This window comes from Malaclemys terrapin, chromosome 2 (assembly GCF_027887155.1).
Source record: "Malaclemys terrapin pileata isolate rMalTer1 chromosome 2, rMalTer1.hap1, whole genome shotgun sequence".
In the NCBI taxonomy this organism is placed as follows: domain Eukaryota; kingdom Metazoa; phylum Chordata; order Testudines; family Emydidae; genus Malaclemys; species Malaclemys terrapin.
This window is the reverse complement of record NC_071506.1, coordinates 222640885-222668204: the sequence shown is the minus strand read 5'-3', so window position 1 is coordinate 222668204 and position 27320 is coordinate 222640885. Positions and strand designations below refer to the sequence as shown.

Here is a 27320-nt window from a genome sequence, read left to right as displayed (position 1 = left end):
TTCCCAGGAATTCTCTCCCCAAAAAAGGAAGATTTGAGCCCGAGCAATAATTAGGACCATAAATTGTCTGCGTCCTACCAGGCATAAGCATACCTATCATGCTTCTAGTTGCCCTCCAACCCCTGCCCTGGCCACCTATTGTGACTGGCAGACAATAAGATACAAGCAAGAGCCTAAAATACAGAAGAGCTACTATCCTGTTGGTAATTTTCCCCCTCCAGCAATTGCATGTGCAGTGTTCTACTGACTCTGCAAATAGCAAAAGAAAGATAGCACAGTAAATGAACAAAGGAAAATTAAAAAAAAAAACTGGAAGCAAGAAAATGGAAGGAAAAATGAAAATAGGAAAGAAATACAGATTGAAGAGAGAAGGAAAGAGATTTTAGCCCTGTCTGCACTAAGAACATGACCCTTTTCCATCAGCAGTCAAAGTAACTGGTCCATCAAACTGGAGTTGAAAAACTCTTTGCCCTTAAGCGTAAGGACGACAAAAAAAACTGAGTTACCATTGACTGGATCCTTGGATCTCAGCTTGATGCATGAGATAAGCCAGAACTCCCCTAACTCTCAAAGAGTTCAGGTGCTTTGGCGACATGGGCTGCCCAATCTTATTCTCGAACTAACTGCCCTGGTGTCTCAGGCCATTGCCATTCCTTTCTGTCCATGCTTAGCCATAAAGCGCTGTCAGATGGAAATGCAGTTATTTAGTCATGCAGTTTCAGACTGCAATGAAGCTACAGACTTCTGCTTCAGTTTGAAAACTGAACACTTTCTATCATTTCTACATCCTTTGACTGATTTCTCCTCATTCCCTTGGCTTCCTTGGGGTTCTGGAGTGGTTCCTCATAGAATTAGTTTTCTTTGAAGATTTTAGCCTCTATGGCCTCAGTCATGGAGGCTGATTTCAATGCATTGTGGGTCATTAGCCTCATAAGTGCTGATATTCCTTTAGCACTTGGTACACTGACAGCTTCAATACTCTGACAGAATCACTGTCTTGGCATTTGTTCTTCTACAGTCTCTGTATTTATCATCATTAATCATTGTGGCAGCACCTACAGGCCTTATTCAGGGCCCAGGACCTCATTATGCTAGGCATTTGTAAACACATGAAGAGATGATCCATGCCCCCAAAAGCTTAAAATCTAAGTATAAGACAAGAGACAATCAGCAGCTACTAAAGATGAGAGAACACACGGAGACAATTATAAATGTAGTAAGTAATGGGTACAGCACACAATTGCCTAGCTTATCTTGGAGTGCTGAATTCCTCATCTAACTCAATAACTTTATGCATTCTTAGTACCTGGGGATAGCTAATCTATGTTCTTTTCTCTTGTCTTCATTTTAGAGCTGGCTGAGTCAACACTCAGATGAAAAGTCTTTAGTGGATGTATTGGAATATTTTGTCTTTGGAAGCATTACACAAAGCTCTCTGAAGACTGGAGCACCTCAGCTCTCCTTAGGCCTCTAATTATATTTCTGCATGCTGGAACCATTCTTGCCTGGAGTACTTCAGAGTTATTTGCCTCAAAGTAGGTGCCTAATCTAGCTTTTAAAGTGCAGCCTCGCATCGTCTCCCCCCACCTGCCACAAACACTAAATTTACTTATATCTATTAAATCATAGAATCGGAAGGGATCTCGAGAGATCATCTAGTCCAATCCCCTGCACTCAAGGCACAATTAAGTATTATCTATACCATCCCTGACAGGTGTTTGTCCAACCTGCTCTTAAAAATCCTCAATGATGAAGATTCCACAACCTCCCTAGGCAATTTGTTCCAGTGCTTAACCACTCTGACAGTTAGGAAGTTTTTTCTAATGTCCAACCTAACCACCAAACCACCCTTGCTGCAAGTTAAGCCCATTGCTTCTTGTCCTATCCTCAGAGGTTAAGAACAACAATTTTTCTCCCTCCTCCTTGTAACAACCTTTTATGTACTAGAAAACTGTTGTGTCCCCTCTCAATGAGGGGAGGTTATTCTGTATTGGGTTATAAGACTTTCCTGTGTGAATACACTGATCTAACATGTTAGTGGATGTTTACTATAATGTTTGAATTCATTGTGAATTATACAGGAAGGCAATAAAATAGCTTCCCAGATAAAAATACCTAACTACACACTAGGAAGACAATGGGGACCAGATGTTAGCTTCAAAGATGCTCTATCTTGTCTCCAACACGCTATAAAACTAGCCTAGGAATTAGAGATCAAATGAAGACTGAACAGTTAGAAGACCTCTCAGAGGTTGAAAAGGGGGTCAGGGTTTATTTGTGAGCAAGTGTAGGCGGACGGGCTGGCACAGAAAATGCTTTGTGGAGGAGTCGGGCCTCCCAGACCCAGGGAATAGCAAGCCTTAAAGAAGAACTAGATATGCATACAGTATGTTTTACTGTTTTTGAGATATATTTCTCTGAAATTATTTTAGATAAATGATACTTTGCTTTAAGGAAACTCTTTGGTCACGAATTACCACAGTCATTGCCCCATAGGGAGTAGAAATACAGGTTCTGAGCCCAAGTCAGACCTAAGGTGGTCAAGATTGAGACACAGGTGACAGCCACAAAGCACCTTATGTTAGAGTGTGCGAAATACACAAGGGGTGCTGGCTTGAAGCCTAGAGGAAGTGCATCAGAGAGACCAGGAGATGGAATAGTGAATTTAACCTAATAACAATGACTTATTTTTGCTATTCTGTTTCTGCTATTCAAAGGTCACGATCTAAAGTGGTTAGTCTGTCTGAATAACAATACAACTTTGATAGTTTCACAAACTCATCATTTCAGGTTTTCATAATCTTAAGGGTTAGGATCTGTATATTCTATACCTAAAAAAAGCCTGAGATCACATCAGAGGACAATAGGGATGACATATTGAGAAGAAAAATGTAGAGGATATTTCAAACAGATATTCTGCAAAAAATGTCACCCACTTGACAGCAAACCAGATTTGAGAGAAAATATACATTTGTAAGTGCTCTTCATGTCTGAAGTGGATGCCTGACTGTCCAAAAAAGAAACCGCTAAAGAATTCCTGTTAAGTATTGCTTAAAGCAACAGGGCACTATGAATGAAAGACAGTTCTGATGTAGTGGGGAAAAACTGCTACACTTTTTCTTTCACATGACAAAGGGAAAACTAAAAATGTAATACCAATTAGATACAGACCAGACAGCTGTTCCTTTTAAGTAAACAATACAAAAAATGCTGTAGATACTGTGACAAAAGAATATCAAAGCCTGTTTCTCAGAAGGGGACCTAAATATCAGATTGACTTGTATAAGGAAGAATAGATAAGATTGCCTTTTCATATAGGCAACTGCCAGCTCTCTTAAATGAAATTCTCACTGAAGCTAGTTGATTATACTACTGCTATAATACTGCATTTCATGGTACATGTTACCGAACTCATTTCTTCAACTCTGAATGGGCTTGGCTGTGCATCATGCCTCAGTGTGCATGCTGAAGGCAAAATGCAGCACAAACCACATCCCATGATGTTTTATTAGTTACATTGACACTAATCCTTCTTTTGTTATAGTTCTCACTGGAGATGGGCTAACTCTTCTACAAAGTGTACTTAAGTAACTGGCCGGTACATTCTCTCAGCATTTATTACTACTAGTATTATTTTATTCCCTTTATCGGTAATGAACTAAGGAAGCCATCAGTATCAGCTTTACTGAACATCAATGTATTCATTTAAGCTGTTTTTATACTCGTGATAAAATTTCTTCAATCTAAATACCACTTATAGAACACATTCTTACACAGTACAAAAAGTTTTCAGGCCAAAGATTGAAGACTTTGCATTGGATGCAAGGCCCAAGCGGCCACTTTCTTAGCTTGAGCTTAAAATATGGTCCTATACTGAAGACTGACTACATAAAAATGTCACTTTTATACTGACCAGAGCTGTTCCTTATGTGCATTCAGTCATATCTATTTACTCTATTGACAATTTTATACTGCTTTTGTTCCTGTTGACACTGCAAGACTACACTCCTGTGGTGGAACGAGCTGAATTCCACCCTGGTATTCTATCCAGGGTACCCTGATCAGAAGAACTGCCAATCAAGTTCCTCCCTTCAAGCAAACTTGCCCACAGTTACATCTGATAAATTCACTGAACAGGCATAATTGAGACCAGAATTTGTTTGGCCTTCAGAATCTTTGTTAAAGGCGATGCACAAACCAGAAAAGAATCTTAGCAAAGTTGAATTTACAGGACTGGTAGTTAGCAAGCTATTTTTTTACTCAGAAATTTAGAAAGTCTAGCACAGTTGAGAAAAATATAAACCCAACTAGGCTATTTTTACAGTCATTGTTTTGAGAAGAGCCACATTTTAATACCGGTCACGTGTACATAGAGGTCTCAGAGTATGCCGCCTGCAAAGTTTCATATTGAAGGAATAGTACACTGATCTCTTTAGTCCTGGAATCTTTAATAAAATTAGTCTGCACAGCCAGTGGCCATATGCGTAATGCTTAAAGGTATGCATTAGGCTATGCTGAGACTTGGAGCCAATTGTAATGCTGGTATAACTCCATTAAGTGAGTTACACTATAGCTGAATCTGAACCCAAGTTTTTAAAAGGAAAAATCATAGAACTCATAAAACTTAATTTAGGGCTGTCTGCCCAGAGAGGAACTCTAAAAAGACAAGCAAGGATGAGGCAATACATTAGGAAAGTTCCACTTGCCAGCGAGTGAGTAAGCCCGTGTGACAGATTTTTTTCTGCAAAAAAGGCTAACTGTGCACACAGGGCTAATAGTTCCATTGTTCTTCCTCCTTCTCAAAATGTAGGCACAATGACTTTTCTTCAGTTATCAGGTGCCTTGGCTGACTCTCGTGACTTATTCAAGATTACTTTCAGAAGTTCTGAAATGTCCTCCCTCTGTTAGTTCTTTTTTAAATTAAAAGGATATATTTCACCCAGATCTCAGACTTGTTTATATAGCACATATAAAATGTGTCTGCTAAGGCAGAAAAATAGGTTTTCAAAAATATTACCATGAGACTTACTCAAAGCCATTCTGCAAAAACTTCAGAAACTAAAAAATGCCTGCAGATCTCGGTAACTATCTTTGCACAGTGTTTAGATTTCGGCCAAACAGATGTGTACTGTATTGCATGGTAAAATGTTTCAAAGATAACACAGTGGAACTTGCTTGACAGCCCTAGCTTAAAGTGTCAAAAAAAAAAAAAAAATTAATCGCGATTAATCGCGCTGTTAAACAATAATACAGTACCATTTATTTAAATATTTGTAGATGTTTTCTACATTTTTCAAATATATTGATTTCAATTACAATACAGAATAAAAAGTCTACAGTGCTCATTTTATATTTATTTCTGATTACAAATATTTGCACAGTAAAAAACAAAAGAGATAGTATTTTTCAATTCACCTAATACAAGTAGTGTAGTGCAATCTCTTTATCATGAAAGTGGAACTTACAAATGTAGAATTATGTACAAAACAATAACTGCATTCAAAAATAAAACAATGCACAACTTTAGAACCTACAAGTCCACTCAGTCTTACCTCGGCCAATCGCTCAAACAAACAAGTTTAGTTACAATTTGCAGGAGATAGTGCTGCCCGGTTCTTGTTTACGTCACGTGAAAGTGAGAACAGGCATTAGAGAGAGAACAGGCGTTAGCATGGCACTGTTGTAGCCGGCGTCGCAAGATATTTACGTGCCAAATGCACTAAAGATTCATATGAAGCATGAAGGGACAACCACCATTCCAGAGGACATGCGTCCATGCTGATCACAAGTTCTTTGCTTTGGATCGTTATCGAGCAGCTTACTGATGCATGTTCATTTTCGTCATCTGAGTCAGATGCCACCAGCAGAAGGTTGGTTTTCTTTTTTAGTGGTTCGGATTCTGTTGTTTCTGCATCTGAGTGTGGCTCTTTTAAGACTTCTCAAAGCATGCTCCACACCTCGTCCCTCTCAGATTTTGGATGGCACTTCAAATTCTTAAACCTTAGGTCAAGTGCTGTAGCTATCTTTAGAAATCTCACATTGGTACCGTCTTTGCATTTTGTCAGATCTGCTGTGAAAGTGTTTTTAAAACAAACATGTGCTGGGTCATCATCCGAGACTGCTATAACATGAAACATATGGCAGATTAACGAGCATCATCAGCATAGAAGCATGAAGGGGCAAACGAATGTTTAGCATATCTGGAATGTAAATACTTTGTAATGCCGGCTACCGAAGTGCCATGCAAATGCCTGATCTCACTTTCAGGTAACATTGTAAATAAGAAGCAGGCAGCAGTATCTCCCGTAAATGTAAACAAACTTGTTTGTCTTAGCAATTGGCTGAACAAGAAGTAGGACTTGTAGGCGCTACAGTTTTACATTGTTTTGTTTTTGAGTGTAGTTACATAAAAAAAAGTACATTAAGTTACACTTTCACGATAAAGAGATTGCACTATAGTACTTGTATGAGGTGAATTGAAAAATACTATTTCTTATCATTTTTACAGTGCAAATATTTGTAATCAAAAAATATAAAGTGAGCACTGTAGATTTTGTTCTGTGTTGTAATAGAAATAGATATCCTTCTATCCAAAAAAACTCTTGTCCATGTCATAATTCTTTCCTATTGGATTACTGCAACCTCCTCCATTGTCATACACAATCCCAACTTCATCCCACCTCAGTCTATTCAACATTTAGGTGGCCCAAAGATTTGTGAATTCTTCAGGAATCTCTCTATGGGCACACATTTTCCACCTCAGCAAATCTTATCTCTATTTCCAAAGACCTATGAAATTTTACACCCCCTATGTATTTGACCATGTCTTTTACCTCACTGAATCGCCTGCCCTGCAACTGACAGTAGCCTTGATGTCCCATACATCCATTTATCCCACAAGAATCTCTTTGCCTTCTTTCATGCAGGCTGCCCCCCCTTCCCTCCCCCGCAAGCTAAAATACCCTTCCCTGGGCTGGTCCGCTACCCTTCTCATTAAATCCCTTCTGAAGATTCATTTCTGTCATGCATTGAATAAATTATTTCATTGTAGGCATATTAGTTGGAGATAAATTTTAAAAACCCAAGGCAATAGAACTGACAAGACACTTGCTCACCTTCACCCAGATCATTTTGCTTGTAATGTTGAATCCCTTTGCTTTATAGTCTATATTTTTAGACTTTAAGCTCCTAAGGGCAGAGAACATGTCTATACAATGCCTATCACAATATTAATGAATTGATAAATGTTTTTTTCCCTCAAACTCCAGGCAGCTAAATTCAGTCTTTTGGGAACTGAATGGATCTTGAGGTAGGGTGGAGGTAGAAGATCATTTTTGTGGGAAGTCCAAATCCTGCCTAGAAGTTGTCAGTTTCTTTAACTTCCTTTCAGGAAGGAAATAAATCTTTGCAGAAATTTAAGTTAAATAAAAAGTTTGGTTAAGAGGAACCCCGGTCTGAGTCACTGAGGGAAATAGACAGCTTGGGCTATGATAAGTTCCTATCTGAGAATTTGCCAGTGATTTTTTGTTTTTTTCTCGAAGAGACGTCTTTATTCAAAGCAGAGGACTCTGTAGACTCTTGAGATGGCAGCCAGAATTTCTCAGAATGTGTAGTACTGAAGCTCACTAGGTTTGGGGGAAGCACTTTAGAAAGGAGGTCATGGAGATAATAACAGAGGCAAAGATCTTGCCCAACGTCATCCAGCAGGCTAGTAGCAGAGGTGGGAATAAAACTCAGGTATTCTGAGTCCCGGTTCAGTGTTCTACCCTCTAGGTCAAGGGTCGGCAACCTTTCAGCAGTGGTATGCCAAGTCTTCATTTATACACACTAATTTAAGGCTTCACGTGCCAGTAATACATTTTAACATTTTTTAGAAGCTTGTTCTATAAGTCTATAATATATATAACAGTAGTTTGGTTATGTAAAGTAAACAAGGTTTTCAAAATGTTTCAGAAGTTTTATTTAAAATTAAATTAAAATGCAGATATCAGTTTAGTGTGATCCTTGCCCTTGCTTTTCCTTGCTGAGTTTTCCAATGTCTGGCACGTATTTGGATACTTTAAGCTGCACACAGGCTTCTGAGTGATCACTTGTTAACTGGCTCTGAGAGGGACAGAGGACAGATTTAATGTGTGAAAATACCTGTTCACACAGGTATGTGGATCCAAATACTGAAAGCATTGCAAACGCAATTTTCTTCAAACAGTTAAATTTCACTGGCAGGGACGTCCAGCAGGTCAGAATAGAGGCCCCATGATCTCTCTTGGTAGCTTCAAGTGCACGCCGCAGATCCACAGACTTTGATGTCCACAATTCTGAGCTTTTTAACTGAATGAGTTGCATTTCGAAATCTTCAACACCCATTCACTGAAATACAGACAAATCCAAGTCGCTTTCATTGAACTTTTCAGGTTTAATTAGAAAAGGAAGCATTGGGCCAAATCGCTGGAAATCTTGAAATCTGTCAGAAAACTCTGATTCCAGTTCTTGCATGTACTTTCCAATCTCATCAACATCGACAGTGCAATATGTTGAGAGCTCTTTTATGAGATGGAAGTAGCGGAAAGTAGAAGTTTGAATATCCCTGGAAAAAACTGCTAGTTTCACAACAAATGCTTTCCAGGCTTCATAAAGATCCAACTGTTTGCCCTGCACCCGGGAGACAGAGGTTGAATTTGTTTAGGTGAGCGGTGATATCAGTTACAAATAGGAGCTTACACAGCCGTTTGTCATCATCCAGTTCAGGGTAGTTTTGTTTTTTTTCCCTGACAAAAAGGCCTTGATTGCATCAAAACAGTTTACAAAGCACACCAAAACCTTGCCATGACTGAGCCACCGAAAGTTGCTGTGAATAAATCCAAATGCATCTGTCCAAGCAGGCTGAAATGATCGGACATCTAGCTTCGTTTTCTTAGGAGCTGCCATTTTGTCAAATGTTCCCTTCAACTCAATAGGAAAAAAATGGCGATAGAAGGCAGGCACAATTTCAAAAGCAGTGTGGTCTGATATAAGCAATTTTAAGATGGGGGTGCTGAGCTGCACCCTCTCTTACCTTGTGTGCAACCTTCACAGGCTGGAGATCCCAACCTGGCTGACAGGAGGTCGGCGGCTGGAACCCCAGATCGGCAGCTGAGGTGAGTGGAGCTGGTGGCTGGTAGGGCTGAGCAGGACCGGAGGCCTGGACCCTGTCTGGCAAGGGGCCTGCGCAAGATGAGTGAGGCTGTGGTGGGGGGGACCCTGGCTGGCAAGGGGCCAGCAGCTGGAACCCCCGGAGTAGCGACTAAGTGGCTCAGCCAGCCACCCTCTGGGGTTTTGGCCACTGGCTCCTGCCAACCAGGGTCTCAACCCCCTGCCAGCCTGGGGTTCCTTCCCCCAGGCCAGCAGCGGGTGCTGAGTGGGGCTGCGGCAGGGGGGACCCCGGCTGGCAAGGGGCCAGCAGCGGGAACCCCAGAGCAGCGGCGGGCTGAGTGGCTCAGCCCGCCCCGTGTGCCATCAAAAATTGGTAAGTTGCCGACCCCTGCTCTAGGGGGTAATACTGCCTATCCTTACAGAGAGCCGGTTATGCACTTGACAAATTTCTCTTCTCCACTGATTGCCTTAGAATTGAAACAGTTACTTTCATCACTTCTGGAAGGAGATCAAGGTATGTTCCCATCCCCTCCTCTTTTACCCCTGCCAAAGAACAGGAAGGAGGAGCAATAAAACTCTAGCAAAAAAAGTTCTTAACTGTAGTCTGCAGAGCACTTGGTAGCAATGTGATTTAGCACCACATTTCCCTGTGCTAAACACTAATAAAAAGACAATTCAGAATACATTAATCACTTTTTCTACATATGCAACTACTGTAATTACCACAGGCTGTTAGGCAACTATGCACAGAAGGTGATTATTATGGTAGGTGGTTTACCAGATAGTATCTATGCAATATGACCACTGCATGAAACCCTTTCTATTAGGGGATAATGAGAGGGAATATGGCAGAAGCCTCATTCACTCCACTCCCATGATGTTTTGAGTATATGCAGTGGTGGCTCTCCAACACTATACAGATTTTAGAGGACAGTGGAGATGCAACAACCTTTCTAAAACCTCCCAGCTTCATCCCACTCAAAACTGACATTTCTCTTCATTCCTACTGTTCCAGAGCCATGGAAGTACTAAAAGGCTAGACAACCACCCTGCCTCCATTAACATCAGCCACAACACCATCAGTCATCAATAGCAAGTAGCTCTCTTTCAAGTCTTTAAAAGGTTGCTAGGTGAGACTAGTGTGATTTTTGCACAAGTCCCCAGAGAGTAAAGTAATGTCCTTAAAAAGATATTCCAAGAATGTAACACACATAGCTAAATTAGGTTTGCCAAATATCACATGCAGTAAAATATCACAGATAAGAAACTTTCAGTAATAAGACAAATGAAATGGTAAAAAAAATTCAGTTAGCCCCACAGCACTTACCTGATAGAAGGTTTAATCCTTACCCATAAGAGACTTCTTTTGGAGGGGAAAGGTGTTTTTTTTATTTTTTTATTTAAAGCAAATTCATTTTGTTAGTATTAATTTTCTGTGATGTATTTACATGGCTACTGTAGTTATATAGAATGAAATTACTCTGTGTGAACAGATGCATTTATGGTTCTATGTCAAGACATCAGAATACAGAATTATAGTAATACAACTGATAAGAAATGACATTATGATTCTTTGAGTTATATGAAAAAGTATATCCCATCTCCAATACATTATTTTGAAGTATAACATCTACAGTTACTTTAAAATACAACCAGAGATTATTTCATATTATGCAATTTAAAATAAATCACTTACTGATAAATGAAGATTACCTACCTGTATCCAGAGTTCTTTGAGATGAACTTTACATCTTTACGCTCATAGGCTGCACCAGCCAACCCAACATAGGTGGTAAAACGTTCTCATAGCACTGCACATTTCAAGAGCTCACACACCCCTCCTACTTCTCTCCACAGCACTCTTGAACTTTGAGGGCAAAACTATATAAGTACCCTTTGCCACCTCAATTCTTTCTACCATTGGCATAGATTTATTAGGACTCCAAAGAAGAAGGGAAGGCGGGCAGGGAGTGTTAATATGTAAAGTCCATCTCAAAGAACTGCAGTTACAGGTAAGTAACCTTCAATTTCTTTGAGTGTCCTGTGCCTACTCCTACTCATAAAATAGATTGGTGAACAGTACCTCATCAACAGAAGGTGGGACTCAGGGTAGTAGCTGAATAGCGATTGAAGTATTACATTTCAAAGCTAAGCATCTGCTCTGGACTAGGTCTGAGTGTTTTGTAAACATGTGTATCAAGCTCCATGTAGCAGCCTTACAGATCTTACTGATCAGAATGTGGCCAAGGTATGCTAGGGGATAGCCATTGCGTAGTGGAGGGTCACCTAAACCCCAGAGAGAGAGAGAAAGAGATACTGGTCTATAGTTTTCCTCCATATCCTGTCTCAATCCATCTAGATAATGTTTGTGATGAGCCAGCTTGATCTTTATGTTTATTTTTTAAATTGAGGGACTTGCAAAATTCCTCAGAGAGCAGGCTAGAGGCCTCAGTGTCTAACATATGTAACCTTGACGCATCCTATGACTGAGTTCTAGGTAAATTGGTAAATTTATTGTTTGATAAATATGGAAGTCGTATTTAGGTAAGAATTTGGGGTTAGGACGATTCATCAATTTTCATGAGGAGGATCTGCCATGAGGGCAGGCAGCTCACTGTCACCTAGCTAACATTATCATTATTATAAAAGCAGTTTTAATAGCCAACATGGAAAAGAGAGTGCATTCTGCTGTAAACTCAGATGGAGACTTGACTTGCATTAGAACTAAACTGAGATTCCATAACAGAACTGGGTCTTTCAATGGTGGATTTATATTAGCAAGCCCGTTCATAAATTTCTCAACTATGTTGTGTAAAAAGACAGATTATCTACAAGTACACAGTACACTGATATACCTGCTAAGTGGAATTTTACAGAGGTTATCAAAAGACCTGAAACTTTTAATTGGAGTAAATGTTCCAGAAGATATTGAGTTGGTGCCAGGTTTGTCATGCATCCACTTAACAAATCAGTCCACTTGAGGTCAAAGCATTTTCTAGTCAACTGTTATCTGGAGTTAAATAATACCTGTTGAACCTCTAAAGAGCAAGATTTTTCCAAGGTGCACAAAAGTCCTATAAACCCCTGCAGTCAACTACAGCAACAGAAGGTCAAAGCAGTAATTCCTGCACTCTTGTTGGGACAGCAAATCTGTGAACACTGGAAAAAGCCCGTGGACTTCTTGAGACGTTGCAAGAGGTCTGCATGTCATTGTTGCCTTAGCCATGCTGAAATCACTAAGATTATTCTGGCCCCATCATGTCTTCTTTTTCTGATCACCTTCTAAATTAATGTGAGGATTGGGGGTTCCAGTTCAGGAGGAAAAAATATCTGATATGGACAGACTGTCCCTGGCTGTTCTCGAGCAGAACTGGAGACACTTCATATATCTAGTGCCCAACAGATCAATGTCTGGAAACCACCACTGGCTGAAGATGTCATCTATCACCACTTTCTTTTCTGACCATTCATGCAGGGTGGAAAAAGGAGGTTCTGAAACATGCTAGTGCCAACATACAGAAGCAGAATTTCCTAACGAAGACCCTGAACTTCCTTAGATTTAATATCAGATAAAATCTTCCTTTCTTTAGTATGAAGAAACATCTGGAGTATAAGCCCTGATCTCTAAATTCCCTTGGAACCTTCTTTATTGCTCCCACTTATAACAAGGATTAAATCCCTGATCTTAACTCATGAGAGGGGCCCCTGAACACAGAAAGGAGAGGGGTTTGGTGAAAGTAGGGTCTCAACAGAAGATGTTAACACAACTCAGTTTATCTCCAGAATCCTTGTGTCTGATGTTATGGACTTCCATTTGTTGACACAGCAAAATTGTCTGTTCTCAAAGATAGGGTCAGTGCAGGTTAATTTGAAGCTCCTGGTCCTGGTGTCAAATTTGAGGCCTGCCATTTGTACCTGGAGTTGAAACTGAAGGCTGCTTTCACTTCATTCATGGTTTTAAGATTTTCTTCTGGTGCATTTGCACAGGTCTGGGTTGTTGTTGTTGTTGAAAGTGACGTCCCTGAGAATAAAGACAAAAGATGATGGTGGATACATGGTCTATGGTATCAGAATATAGGACTAGAGGTCCTCCTTCTCACAAGTGGAAAGGCACCTAAAGAGCATGCCACAGACCAACATTTCATCTTATTACTAAATAATTGATTTCCTTCCAAAGGAAGATTTTCAATCTTCAACAAAGTTTCTGGATGGAAAGAAAAAGACCATACGACGCTTAAAGAAGTAGATGCTATCGCCCTAGCTGATTGATTGGAGAGCTTCTTTTGATGCTGAGGACACACTTCATTATAGTCTGACCTTCAGTTATTAACATGTTAGTCAATTTACGTTGAGTAATTGCTTTTCCAGAAGCAAATACAGAAATCTTTTCCTATAAGTGATATTGATGCTGCAACATCATTGCCTCACAATCTGTTACTCTTTTTCCAAGTGAAGCAGAATAACACTTCCTTACCAACTGCACTGTCTACTGCAGCCTGCAATAGTCAATCTAATATTAGAAGAGTAACCTCCAATGGAGCAACCAGAATATCAAATAATGGATAGATTTCCTCTGGTATTACAAATGGGAGTTTCAAAGTCATTGCCATCCTGTCTACAAGTTTGTGAAACTGTAAAGAATCCTCAGAGAGAGAGGAAGCTGAAGCTACTCCAACATTTTCATGTGATGAAAAACCAGTTTCTACGTTTGGCTCTAATTTCTGGTACTCCATCAGAAGTACAGGCTCCTCATCTTCCTCCAACAGAGAGTCAGGCAGTATGGTGGGAGAATGTGAAGCTCGGATTTGATGGACAAGTTTTTTCCTGATCTCAAAAGAGAAGGGAGTTCTTATGCCAATGATGCTATGGAGTCTCTCTACAGTGTTTAGATGGCTGCCAATATGGCCACGCCACCCATGGTGGAATTTGCCAGTTGCTGCAGTACTCTTATTCCAATACCATATCATAATCTGGAGGATAAGGAGGTCTATATGCTCCATATCTAGAAATACTCTCTCTTTTTTGAGGGTGAAATCCAGGAAGGACTTCTGGAAACTTAGCCCAATCCTGTTCATCTCTGGATTGCAGATCTGACCTTGGAGAAACCAGAGAACCTGGCAAATGCAACATAGTGAAAGGCAAGACCACTTTACTGGCTGGGCTTGAAGGAGTTTTGAGCAGAGGTAAGGAAGTCTCTCAGGAAAACAGCTACTTCATTCAACCTCTCATTTTTCAGGAGTGAGGTCAGAGAAGGATAATTGAGAGATGTTTCATCTTTCCTCCTTTAGATATCAAGCCTCACAGATACAGCACGGGATCCATGTGACTTATTTCGGCTAACAGTGAAAGTGATGGAGCTGCATAAATTAGCGATGAAGAAATTGTTTCTGGTTCCAGGTCTATCTTTGGATCTGATCCAGTCCTTGGATCAATTAGATAAGATTTATGCATGGTCAGCACTCCTAGCATTTGGTTCAGGACCTGTTGACTGATCAGACTAATTTCCTGACTGGGACTTGGCACTGCTAGCAGGAACCTTTTAGTTCTTTGCCTTTTCCAGAACTGAAGCAGACTGATCCAATGGCTTTTCTCAGAACTTGGCCAACAAATCCTTTGGGGCTTTTAGTGTTGGATCTGATGCCTTGGAAACTGACTGAGGCAGTCATGGAACTCTATCCTAGAGCACAAACTGGAGCTTTCATCATAGTATTCTTTCTCTGAGCTTGTGCTTGGATCCCTTAGAGGTATCAGAGTTGAGTGGCTTCGCTGCCAAAGCTTCTTATATCAGGAGTGCTCTCGGACCAGCCTCAGAATGAACATAATGCAGACAGAAAACCTCGGACACCTCAAAGGACAGTAGCCCTCATCAAAACATGCTAAACACCTGACATTGGTGTCTGATGCTGGAAAGACCATTTGACATGATTCACAGCTCTTAAAACTACATCTTTGCCTTTGAGTCCACCATGAAACTGAGACAGAACCAAGCCTAACAGCTACTTAACTAATCTAAGAAGAACTAGTCTAAACAAACTATTCTTTTCCTAATTATACCAACTACACCAAGAGTAAAATATTACGTAAGACACTAAAAATTTGAGAGAAAGTGGCAGATCTGAGGGATCCAGAGAAGTTCATGTCCATTTGCTGGTGAGGTTGCTAGGAACTGAGCACCATGCACCCTTTTACAGCCTCATCCCTCAGAATATTCAGAAACTCTGAGGGGAGCGGTCAGAGGGACATGAAAGCACTTCAGTGGGCACTGCCACAAGAAGGTTCCACTGTCTGATTTGGTGATCCCTTCCAGCTTTAAATTCTATGACTTTGAGTTGCATCAGCCAGCATAGCCTACGAGTGGGAATATGCAGAAGATTCTCAAATAATTCTTATTAAGATTATTCACAATAGATCTCTTTTCACCTACTCATTCATTCGTTAATTCTCCTGCTCATGGAGAACACAGTGGATACTTCCAATCACCCATTTCCAGAGAGCCCAGTTTCCTGCCAATGTTCTAGCCTGATCTAAATGAAGGCTGAGATGTACAAAGTTGGAAGCCCTGACATCCCTCCAGCATGTATGAGGCTGTCTGCGAGATCTTCTCCAACCAGCTTTTGCTGAAGCAAATACAAAGCAGGCAGGCCTTTAATGTGCTGTTGCTGTTTCATATTTCATCATTGCTATTTCACCTACCCAGCCTCTCTACAAATTTTCAGACGTTTGCTAGAGATGTTAGTTAATTCTTTTTAGACCAAATAGAATTTGAGGATTATGACATGCTGGCTGTTCATCAGCAGGTAGGCAGACATCATCTGATGACAAAGTGGGTGAATCCTTTAGGGACTAGCTTACTGTCAAGAGTTCTGAGAGGTATTGTTTCAGGAGGAAAGGAAATACGGTTGTCAGGAAGCAAGCTGGAAGTCATCGGAGGAATATTTTCTCTCTGCTGGAAATTTGTATCCGACATTGTCGATTTCAGGCCTCTTCCATCCTACAGACTTGCAAACCAAGACAAGCCACAGCAGCAGCAAAGACTGCAGGCAGATGTTTACTCAGAACAAGTGTCCTAGTGTTCAACACCCAAATGCAGAATGCTCAAGACATGTATACTAATGATAAAAGCTAAAAGTTTGAAACTTTGAGCTAAGGGAAGACTGTTATGCACGGAGAACGAACAATATGGATCTTGTAACGTACTTACACTTAGAGAATTTGGTACAGAAAAAAAAAATCTCAAATTATACAAACAAGTGAGAAAAAAAAATCACCCACTTTCCAAAACCAACTGTTTTCTAAAAAAAAATTTCACTCCCAGGATTTTTCTCTCTCTTTTTTTTTTTTTTTTTTTTAAAGACATTTTAGTGTTTGTGTGGTGTATGTGGTGGCTTGTTTTTGGTTGTTTTTTGGGGGGTGGGTGGGAAATAAAGGAATTTAACAGTACCATACTTCTGCAGCAGCTATAACATAATGTGACAGTAGAGCCAATATAATTTACACTAAGAACTAGAAAACTCTAGTAAATACAAAATTTTGTGGGTTAGGCTTCAATCCAAAAAACAGTTATGGAAGTGTATAGTCCCATTGAACTTAACAGAACTACTTCTATGTAGTTACATGCATGCTTTAACTGTTGGCAGGATTGGGAAACCGACGAGTAAGGATCTGATCAAATGCCCACTGATATCAGTGGAAAGATTCCCATTGACTTAAATGGGCTTTAGACCAGGCTTGAAGAGAAACAATAGCAAAGCAAGGAAAATTCCTTGCAATTTACTTTGTTCATATAGTATGATAATTGTAGATTGGTTTTTAATTTATAGAACTTCAAAATGTACTATGGTATATTTATTACACATCAAAAAATACGAAGGTTACAAAATAAGCACTCAAAAGTTAGAAAATGCAAGAATTAAGGTTGTCTATACAACCTTTATTCAGCCCCTTTGTGCATATGCATTATTATTCAGTCTTTAATTACACCACATACTATTTTTTCCACAGGACTCCTTCATTCAGAATAAATACTGCTTAATACACTTAACGAGCAGCTATTCATTATTTTGTTCCTCCTCATTGTTGAATCTAACACTCTAGGCCTTATTTACTGCACACTACTCAAACCATGCTCTGAAGAAAGAATGAATACTTTCCTCGTGGGCTTTTCTCTATGGCGCTCATCATTATATTATGAGAGTGTTTCACAAACATTATTATTTTTTTTTTTTAATTTTAGTTAATGGAGATATCCTATCTGCTAGAACTGGAAGGGCCTTGAAAGGTCATCGAGTCCAGCCCCCTGCCTTCACTAGCAGGACCAAGTACTGATTTTGCCCCGATCCCTAAGTGGCCCCCTCAAGGATTGAACTCACAACCCTGGGTTTAGCAGGCCAATACTCAAAACACTGAGCTATCCCTCCCCTACAGTGGAGGTTAATAATCCCTATTTTAGGGACAGAGAACTGAGGCACAGAGACATTAAGGTCAAAAGTATCCACTGATTTTGGGTGCCCAATTTGAGACATCTACAACATGTTTTTTCAGAGTACTTAACATTATACTATATAGTACCCATCGATTTCAGTTGCAGCCGAGAGTCCTCAGCATTTCTGCAAGTCAAACTGCAGGTTCTTAAGACAGACACCCATGAAATGAGGAATTACTGACCACTTGTGAAAAAGTTAGATTTTTAAGCAACTTCCCTATCTTCACACAGGCACAGAGATAGGCTCCATTTCCCCAGGACAGTATTCAACTGCCTTAACCAGACTCTCCTATCTCTTCCTGCAATCCCCTGCCTCATTCACTATTCAACCTTCCAACTTCTGCAAAAAATGAGGCGGGGTCCTATAGACTACAGTCTCCTTCACTACACAACCCTGGTCAATCCTCAGAGCAGGTCTAGCCTGGGCACTGAAGGAAGTACAAGACCTGTGGGAAAGAACAGTATGTGGCATGTAATTAAAGACTATCATAATGCAGATGCACAATGGGGCCAAATTACAGATGCCAGAATCAAGGTTGCCTATGCATTTCCTATCTTTCAAGTGCTTGACTTTGCAAGACTAATAATGTTCTTTTACCATAGTTTGTGCACGTAATTTCCTGGGTTTTAAAAAAAGCAAACTGAAAAAAAAAATAGAAAATCCATTATGTGTTGTCATATTGACATCCACATGGGTCATTAGCAAGGTTGGAAGGTTTAGATCTACACAGACCTCTGCTGCTTTAGCAGAATAACTGGTAATAATAGTAGACTGTCATCCTCTACGTGGACCAACATTAGAGGCAGATGAAATAATTTACTGTCAGTAAATATCTGTGAAACTCTTGGTAGAGGAATGGCGAGACTCAGGAACCATGGGCTCCATGCCAGGCTCTGGAGGGCAGTGGGCACTAGAGGACCCAGACTCTTCTGCCCATTCCCACAAGATTGATCCCTTCTGCTCCATTCCCTCCAACCTGTCCCTGCCTCAGTTCTGTCTGTCTCTCTCTCTCTCTCTCTCAACTGACTCCTCATCCAAGTCCTATTCTCCTCACCTAGCTAGTCCTAGTCTCCACTCAGGCATTTCATCCTACTCCCAATTTCCTTACCTAGCCATTCCCAGTTTCCCCTCACCTCCTTGTCTGATCTGTCTTCCCTCTGGCCTCCAATTGTAGCCCCATCCCCACTGGCCCCCAGTTTCCATCTCCTTCTCAGAGCTCCCCATCTAATCTTGGTGTCCCATGTCACCCCCAGCTCTTTGCCCAGCCAGTCCCAGTTGTCCCTTTCCGTTCCTCATCCAGTCTCAGTCTCCCCTCCAACTGGCTCTCAGTCTGCTCCTCACCCACCCACCTCCCTGTTTCCCACCATCTCCCAATACAAATCTCCTTATCAAGCCAGCCTGAGATGGACCCTGCCACCAGGCTCCCTGTCCCAGTCTACTCCCCGCATCCAGCCCTCCAGGTCAGGTTCTTTTTCCTTTTGCATTCAAATAATGCAGCTTCCTCCTTCATGCTACTTGCACTCAGCGGGAGGGCACAGATAGCTGAGAAATAGGCTGGCTGCTCTCAGTTCTGGTGCCTGGACCTGGCACAGCCCCAAGCAGCTGGAAACTGAAATTGCAAAGAAAGTCTTCTTAGCCCTGGCAGCCCTGGGCTGGAACATGCCCATTATGGATGGAATCTTCAGAAAACTGTGAAGCTCTACCAAGTCTCTGCTGAGTATGTGTGAACTCTGGTTTCTGAAAGGCTTATTGGCCAACTTTTTCACATGTATGGCAAAAGGCACACCCCTGACAGACACAAAGGCCACCCCGCCTTTCAAATTTCAAGTCTCTAGTGCAAAGCTTGGGGTGCATTTCAAGCCTCTCAAAGAAAAAGTCATCAATTTTTAACACGGGCAAAATAACATACTTTTCTCTAATCTCGGTCTCAAATGGCTAAACCACTATGTTCCCCAAAAAATCAGCCTCAGGCAGACATTTAGCATGGAAGTTTTCAATCAAAATGATTGAAGTTCTGCAAAGTTATAAGCAACAGAAAATAGGATCTTAAAATGGGAAGTGCTACCAGCTCTCCTATAACGCACCTCACTAAAGTAAATTCTATTACTTTTAAAGCTGAGATGTGGGAAAAGATCTGAAGTTTTTGAGCAGATAAGGTATATTGTTTAGCGAAGTGCAGATTAAAGAGATTCTACTGTACTTTATAATTCTGTAATTTTTTCTACTGCAGGATCTCAAAACACTTTATAATCATGAATAAAGCCTCAAAACCACCATGGTGAGGTAACACAGATTATTAAGGACTTGTTCAAGGTCACAGTGAATCAATTGCAGAGCTGGAATAATAACTCTGATCTCCTGGTTTAACCACTAGAACATACTGCCTCACTACTTGCATTCTGTATTGCAAGTGAAGTAGTAAACATGAAAAATGATTTTTAAATTCCTATTTCATTCTTATCAGGTCCTAAAAATCTTGTGTATATGAGTTAGCAAAAGATAACTAGAAAAATAATGTTCTTCTTAATCTGTAGAAATATCAGCACTTTTGAATGCCATTTTCAATGTTAACATCTAGTCATTTTTCTAAGTTCACTACAGTAAAAAATGTATGCCAACATTTAGATATTAAATATACTCCTTTAAATACAGCTCAGTCCAGACTTTTAAACTAACTGAATTTGGTCATAAAATACTAATAAATAGCAGACATCACTGAGAAAGTTTACCACTAGAAGGTACTTTTTATAATAACTGAAAATTATTAAAACAGTGGTTTGAATTAAGGAGTCTAAAATAAACTAAGTACAAAAATCCCCAAATTTCAACTGAATTCTTAGCACATTCAATAGCCTGATAACATTATGCAAACTAAAAGTACATTTAACATATTTGTGCACAGAATTTTTTTCAATCAACATGAACAGAACATACCAGATAAAATAAGTAGTTCAATAATTTCTGCATCTCCCAGATAGGCAGCAGCATGTAAAGGGGTCCTCTTTTCATTATCCTGTGGTAAGAGGGGGGAAAAAAATGGTTTTTTTTTTTTTAAATAAAGACATCAGTTTTAGCATTCTGTATGATTCATGAAAAAGTTAAAGAATAAAATTCCATCTCCCAAATACTGTACATTTTATATTTTAGGAAGCAGAGATATTAAACCAAAGAATTACTGAGTTATTACACTTACGAAGTCTGTAACAAACATGCTCTCACTAACAGGGCCGGCTCCAGGGTTTTGGCCGCCCCAAGCAGCCAAAAACAAACAAACAAACAAACAAAAAAAGCCACGATCGCGATCTGCGGCAGCAATTCTGCAGGAGGTCCTTCACTCCCAGGCGGAGCGAGGGACCGTCCGCCGAGGGACCGTCCGCCGAATTGCTGCCGAATACCTGGACGTGCTGCCCCTCTCAGGAGTGGCCGCCCCAAGCACCTGCTTGAGAAACTGGTGCCTGGAGCCGGCCCTGCTCACTAAGCAATTATGATAGCTCTGTACAGTCATTCAGGGCATGATCCTGAAAGATGCCAATTCCCAGGTACTTGGCACACCTCAGGATCAGGCCATAAATTAAAGCAAAATCCATTTGTTTCTTTGGAGGGGGAAAAGTTTGGAGGAATGTAAAAGTGAGGATTTCCTAAGCAGCTCAGAGAATGTTAATACCATGTGTATCAACAGGTGTGATCTATGTTTTATGTGACAAGTTAAAGGGTAACTCATGAAACCAGGCTGTAAATATTTTCATTATGGTCACAAATTTAATGGAAAATGCAAAACTTGGATGTTGGACAGGAAAAAATAAGATCAGCAGAAAACATGAAATTTAAATTTTCACCAGCTTTTTGCTTACTGCATATATGCACAGAAAAGCCTGAGATGTGGATGTAATTGACAAATTGATCTCACAGACATAGAAAAGATGAAAAGTGCAGGAGACAAATGGGTGTGAGGTACTTCTGGGTGGTCTCAGGCTAATATCCTTTTGAAGACAGTGTTTAGAATTCACATGTGAGAAATTAAAGAGGACAGCTGAGTTGGATTGAACAGAAGAAGATAACACTGACTTTCAGAAGGCTAGCACAGAATATTTCCCAAATCTGGCAAATACTGGAATTAGTTTATGCGTACGAGTTCACAGTGAAAATGGTGAAAGATCATTTTCTCATTATGTTGACTGTTAAAGGCTAACTGCAGGAAATTAAAACCTAACAAATTGCTTCTGTACAGCATGCTGTACCAGAATTAGCTTAAAAAAAAAAAAACCACGCTTTCAGTACAGCATTTAGGTTCATCTTCTTGAAATATGTTGAGCTTTGGAACAAGTTACACACAAATTACGTTTGGATTCTTGGAATTTTTCAGTGAAGCTCTAAACATGCTTTAAAAGCAAGCGGAAATTCTTTGTTTTTCCCTCTAGGGGAATGTACCAAAACATTGCTAGCAGATTGCAGAAAGAACATTGTTTGCTTATAGTGGCCACTAAAATGTGTTTATTAAATTTAATTTTGCCATACTATCTATCACTTTACCTTTTTAAAAAACCACTTTTTTCACTCACGCAACGAAAGGTAGCTTTACTCATGGATTTCAGATTAATGAACACTGGCATACAGACCTGCATTTTCAATTTTTTTTTTAAACCAACATTTTTTTTTTTTGCTTGTTTTCAAATACATTCTGTTTTCAGATTTAAGTAAATCCCCAAAGCAATTTCTCATCTCGTTCTCCAATCCCCAAGGTACTTTCAGAGCTGCAGTGCATGGAGGAGGGCGGCACATTTTAGTGTTTATTACTCAAAGATAAAAGTCAGCATCTCAAAATTCCCTATGGTAGTTGAAGTTACTTGACAGTTAGCCTCAAATGCACTCAAATGTGGGATTATGGCAGTTCAGTAGCAATGATATAGTTACATGGCTGAGAAGACACCTATTCTAAAAGTGCCTTATTTTTTTTCTTCTTAAGGAAAATTAAAAATAACAAACTACTCTCTCATGCTTGATCTCCACCCAAAAGAGAAAATGAATTTAGAAAGTTCCGGAATTTCTCCAGCAATTATAGCAATAGAAAAATAAAGGTTTCTACTCTTGTTTTTTTAATCCTCTTGGATAATTGAAAACTGACTGCTACTGTATTTCAAACCTAGCATTGACATAACCTTGAATGAGGAATCTATGCTTTGCCTTGTTTAAATATTTATTCTGAAATAAAGGTAACAACATTTCAAAATAGGAACACACAAGTAATGTGACAGAGCTGTCATAATTTGGCTTATTGTTAGAGAGGTGAAACAGAAAAATGGAGAACATTCATTACACATCAGGTTTATAAATCTACAAAGAAAGAATTTTAACTTAAATGAGTGGATTAAACTATTTTAAAACACATGCTATTAGGGAGTGTGATATGCTTGAAATTCAAAAAGCATTGATTTGAATGATCACCTAATCCTATCAAAAAGTAACTAATGTCAAATTCTACCCACTTTAATTCAGGACCAAACAAGGACAAAGATGAGCCACTAGGAAACTGGCTCTTGATAATCTAAACAAACACTAAATACAACAAGACTTGTGTTTTCTTAAAGACCCGGCTCTTGGAGTCATGTTACTAAGTAAGAATCTTAGGTTCCATTAAGAAAAGTTTCTAGTCTTCAGAGTTGTGGAGAAAAGGTTGAAAACATGAACGCTAAATAAAAAGAACCCAAATTGTGTGTTTAAACGTGACTTTTAGGGCAAATTCACATTTTTAATCCTAACTCATGATTTTGAATCTTATCAATAATTATTAAATCCATCCAAACATTTATGTTTTTGCGTTTTAATGGGATTAAACAATGCCGTAAAAATTCATTTCAAACATGGGCTTAGATGAAAAACAGAAAGATTAACTGTTGTTCACTAATGCACAATTAGAACTGTGCATAGAAGATTACAGGAACCGCGGCCAATAGGAATTGCAGGGGTGGTGCCTGTGGATGGGGCAGTGCTCCGAGCTGCCTGGCCACGCCTCCGTGTACTATGTAGGAGGTGGGGGGGAAGTGTCATGCCGGCTGCTTCCTGAGAGGTGTGCGGAGCAGGGGAAGCCCCCGACCCCGCTCCCTGGCTGAAACACCAGAGCAGGACAAACCCCCAACCCCGCTCTCCGGCAGGAGCTGAGGGCTGGATTAAATGGTCTGACAGGCCAGATATGGCCCGTGGGCTGTAGTTTGCACACCCCGATGTAAAGTATTGTTAGTAATATAAATTAAGGAAAACAGGTTTCTAAAAATCCTCAAAATATCCTATGATGTTTAGTTGGCCTGTCCCTTAAATAACTTATTGTGGTAGACTGGATTTACAATGCTCATCCCATTCTTCTATTCAAATATGGTTTGCAGAAGTCTATATTTAGTATGATGCTCAAAAACCTATTTGTGTATATTACCAATGTTTCCTGCATGAGCTAGGACTGATGAAAGGGTGTGGGGCACTAAGCCAAGGAATAAATCTTCAAGTCTTCAAGCTCCATGCCCTCCCTTCTCTTTTGCAGAACCTTAAGGAGAGCTCTTCCACAGCTCCCCTTCATCATTGGCTGGTGCAGGGGGAGCTCCCCCTTCTGTTTCAATCTACCTTAAGTAGGAGGTTTTAACCATTTTGCTGACTTGGACAGGATTCACCATCTTGACTCTGGACAACTCCAAAAACTAATTACACATAGTGGCTTAAGAGTTATATGTATTTTAAAGTACAAAGTGCCCTATGAGTTTTACCTATTTGTCCCAATGCATTTTCTGAGAAGTAACATGCAACAATAGCAGCCATTTTTATGACATGTCAAAGTTGACAGCTCCTTAGAGAAGGGACCCTGTCTTCCAACGCGTTAATATAGTGCCTTAACACAATCCCCCAATTCTGATTGCAGCTTCTGAACGTTACTGAAATATAACTATTACCTTCCATTCACCCTCCAAATAATCAAGCATCTACTAAATCTGAACATTTTGAACTGCAACATTTGTTAATGTATGAATCCAACCTTCTTCCCACTAAACCTTTGTTCATAAATTCCTCTTTATCCTATTTTAACTCCAAAAAGAGGAATTACAAAAAAATGGGGAAGCTAGTTAAATGTGAGTGAAATGCCTGCAAGCTGCATGGAAGCTATTTAAAAACACCGTAACAGAGGCTCAAACTAAACATATGCCAGTCACATCAATGTAATTAAAGTTATATTGTTTCATACCCAAAATAAAACTTTATTTGGAGGAGTGGAGTATCTGTTACAAGTATTCAGTCAGCTGGTAAACATTTTGTTTTAATGTATATGGTAACTATCTTTATACAATTTTTAAAAAACTAGAAATTGAACCTTAAGTGGAAAACGTTTGTGCAAAGAATATTTGTGAATAAATGAACTGTTCAAATTTTAGAAATTTTTCTTCTTTATGTGAAGTAGGCCAAGCATCAGATATTTCCCAATGCCTTTCTATCTAACAGACTCCTTGTCATTAGCATCTGTATAAATAAAACAGTTTCATGCAGAAAAGGGGCAGAGAACTTTTACTATATCCTTTTCAGCTAACATATAGTATCCCAAACTTCAGAAGGAACGGGGGAAAGACGTAGAGAAGCCGGCCTGACCAGGACAGGAGAAAGGCATCAGAGCTAGCACCCCTCCCCAGACCCCCCCAGAAGCAGAACCAGGGGCATCGTCAGTTCTGCCGAGCCGCGAATAGGTCCATCTAGAGAGTTCCCCATCTTCAGAAGAGCCGGTAGGCCACTTCTGGAGGGACCACTCGTGTTGCGAAGAAAAGTCCCTGCTCAAGCAATCCGCCCTCTCATTCCAGGCACCCGGTAGGTGAAAGGCCTTCAGGTGGATGTCACGGGCTATACAGAAGTCCCATAGCCTGAGGACTTCGCGGCAGAGGGCAGAGGATCGGGCCCCGCCTTGCCTGTTGATATAGAACATCAAGGCCGTGTTGTCTGTGAGGACCCTGACTACCTTGCCCTCCAGGTGCGAGCAGAAGGCAATACACGCCAGCCACACCGCCTTGAGCTCCTTGACATTTATATGTAGGGTCAGGTATTGAGCCGACCACAGACCCTGAGTCTGAAAGTTCCCCACATGGGTCCCCCAACCCAGGTCCGACACATCGGACACCAACTCCAACGACGGGGCCCTGTCCCTGAACGAACATGTTGTTTCAGGAGGATCACCACCGTAGTAAGACAATCAGAGTCCAGCATGGTGAGGACCTTATCCATCCTGTCTGTGGTCTGGGAGAACTTCGAGGCCAGCCAGAGCTGGAGGGGCCTCATCCTGAGTCTGGCATGACGGACCACATACGTGCACGCCGACATGTGACCCAACAGTTGCAGGCAAACCCTGGCTGTTGTCATTGGGAATCTTGTGACTCAATGAGATCTTTCAGGGTCTCGAATCTGTCTGGCAGGAGAGAGGCCCTGGCCGACTCTGAGTCCAGGAGCGCTCCGATAAACTCTATGCATTGGACCGGGATTAACATGGTCTTGGTGTTGTTTACCAACAGACCCAAGGCAGTGCACATGGACAGGAGGAGCGCCACGTGATCCCTCACCTGCGAACAGGAGGTGCCCTTGACAAGCCAATCATCCAGTTAGGGTAATATCTGGACCCCCCACCGTCTGAGGTAGGCCACTACCACGGACATGAATTTTGTAAACACCCTGGGGGCAGTGGACAGACCAAACGGGAGGACCGTGAATTGGTAACGATTCTGTCGCACCACGAAACGGAAGAAGGGTCTGTGCCCTTCGAATATGTGGATGTGGAAGTACACGTCCTGTAGATCGAAGGCAGAGTACCAGTTCCTGAAATCCAGGGAGGGGATGAAGGCAGCCAGGGAGACCATGCGGAACTTGAGCTTCACCATGTACTGGTTCAGACCTCGGAGGTCCAGGATGGGCCTGAGCCTCCCTTTGGCCTTCAGGATAAGGAAATAACATGAGTATTACCCCTTGCCCATGAACTCCTTGGGCACCGCCTCTATCGCTCCTAGACCTAGGAGCTGCCTCACCTCCTGGTCGAGCAGAGCATCGTGCAAGGAATCCCCCCAGGAGGGATGGGGGGTGGTTGGGCGGGGAGGAAAAAACCTGGAGGGTGTAACCCCGGGAAATGGTGTTGAGGACCCATCGGTCCGAGTTCAGCCACTACCATTCCGGGAGGAAAGCACACAACTGGTTGGAGACGGGAAGCTTTATTGGGGGCGGATCCCTGATGAGAACTGGCAGGGTGCCCCCAAGCGTCCTGCCAAAAACGCCTTTTCCCCCCCTGCTTGCCCTTAGAGGACCCAGGCTGGGGGGCAGGCCGAGACTGCCTCTGAGGGCGTCTCTTATAGTCCCGCTGCTTCTTATGGGCGGCCTCATACTTCAGGAGGGTGGCCTGGGTGGGAGTGTGCTGTGGCTTGAATTTAGGTTTTGTCGGAGCTGGGACATAGAGGACCAGATTCTGGAGGGTCATGCGGGAGTCTTTCATTCCATGCAGCCTTGTATCTGTTTCCTCCGCAAACAGAGCTTTCCCATCAAAATGGGAGATCCTGCATGGAAGACTGCGCCTCGCTGGACAGCCCTGAGAGCAGGAGCCATGACACCCGTCTCATGGACACCACGGAGGCCACTGATCGTGTGGCTGTGTCCGCAGCATCTGAAGCGGCCTGCAGGGATGCCTTAGCGGCCACTGCCCCTTCCTCC

General features: G+C 41.1%; 1 protein-coding gene across 5 annotated transcripts in view; it reads right to left on the bottom strand.

Annotated features, from left to right (window-relative positions):
* Nucleotides 1–27320, bottom strand: part of ANKRD28 (ankyrin repeat domain 28) — a 205414-nt gene that overhangs the window by 76262 nt on the left and 101832 nt on the right. For all 5 annotated transcript variants that reach the window (XM_054020034.1, XM_054020036.1, XM_054020037.1 and 2 more), the window contains one exon: nt 20547–20625. In XM_054020034.1, coding sequence (XP_053876009.1) covers nt 20547–20625 — 79 coding nt within the window. The remainder of the gene's footprint in view (nt 1–20546; nt 20626–27320) is intronic.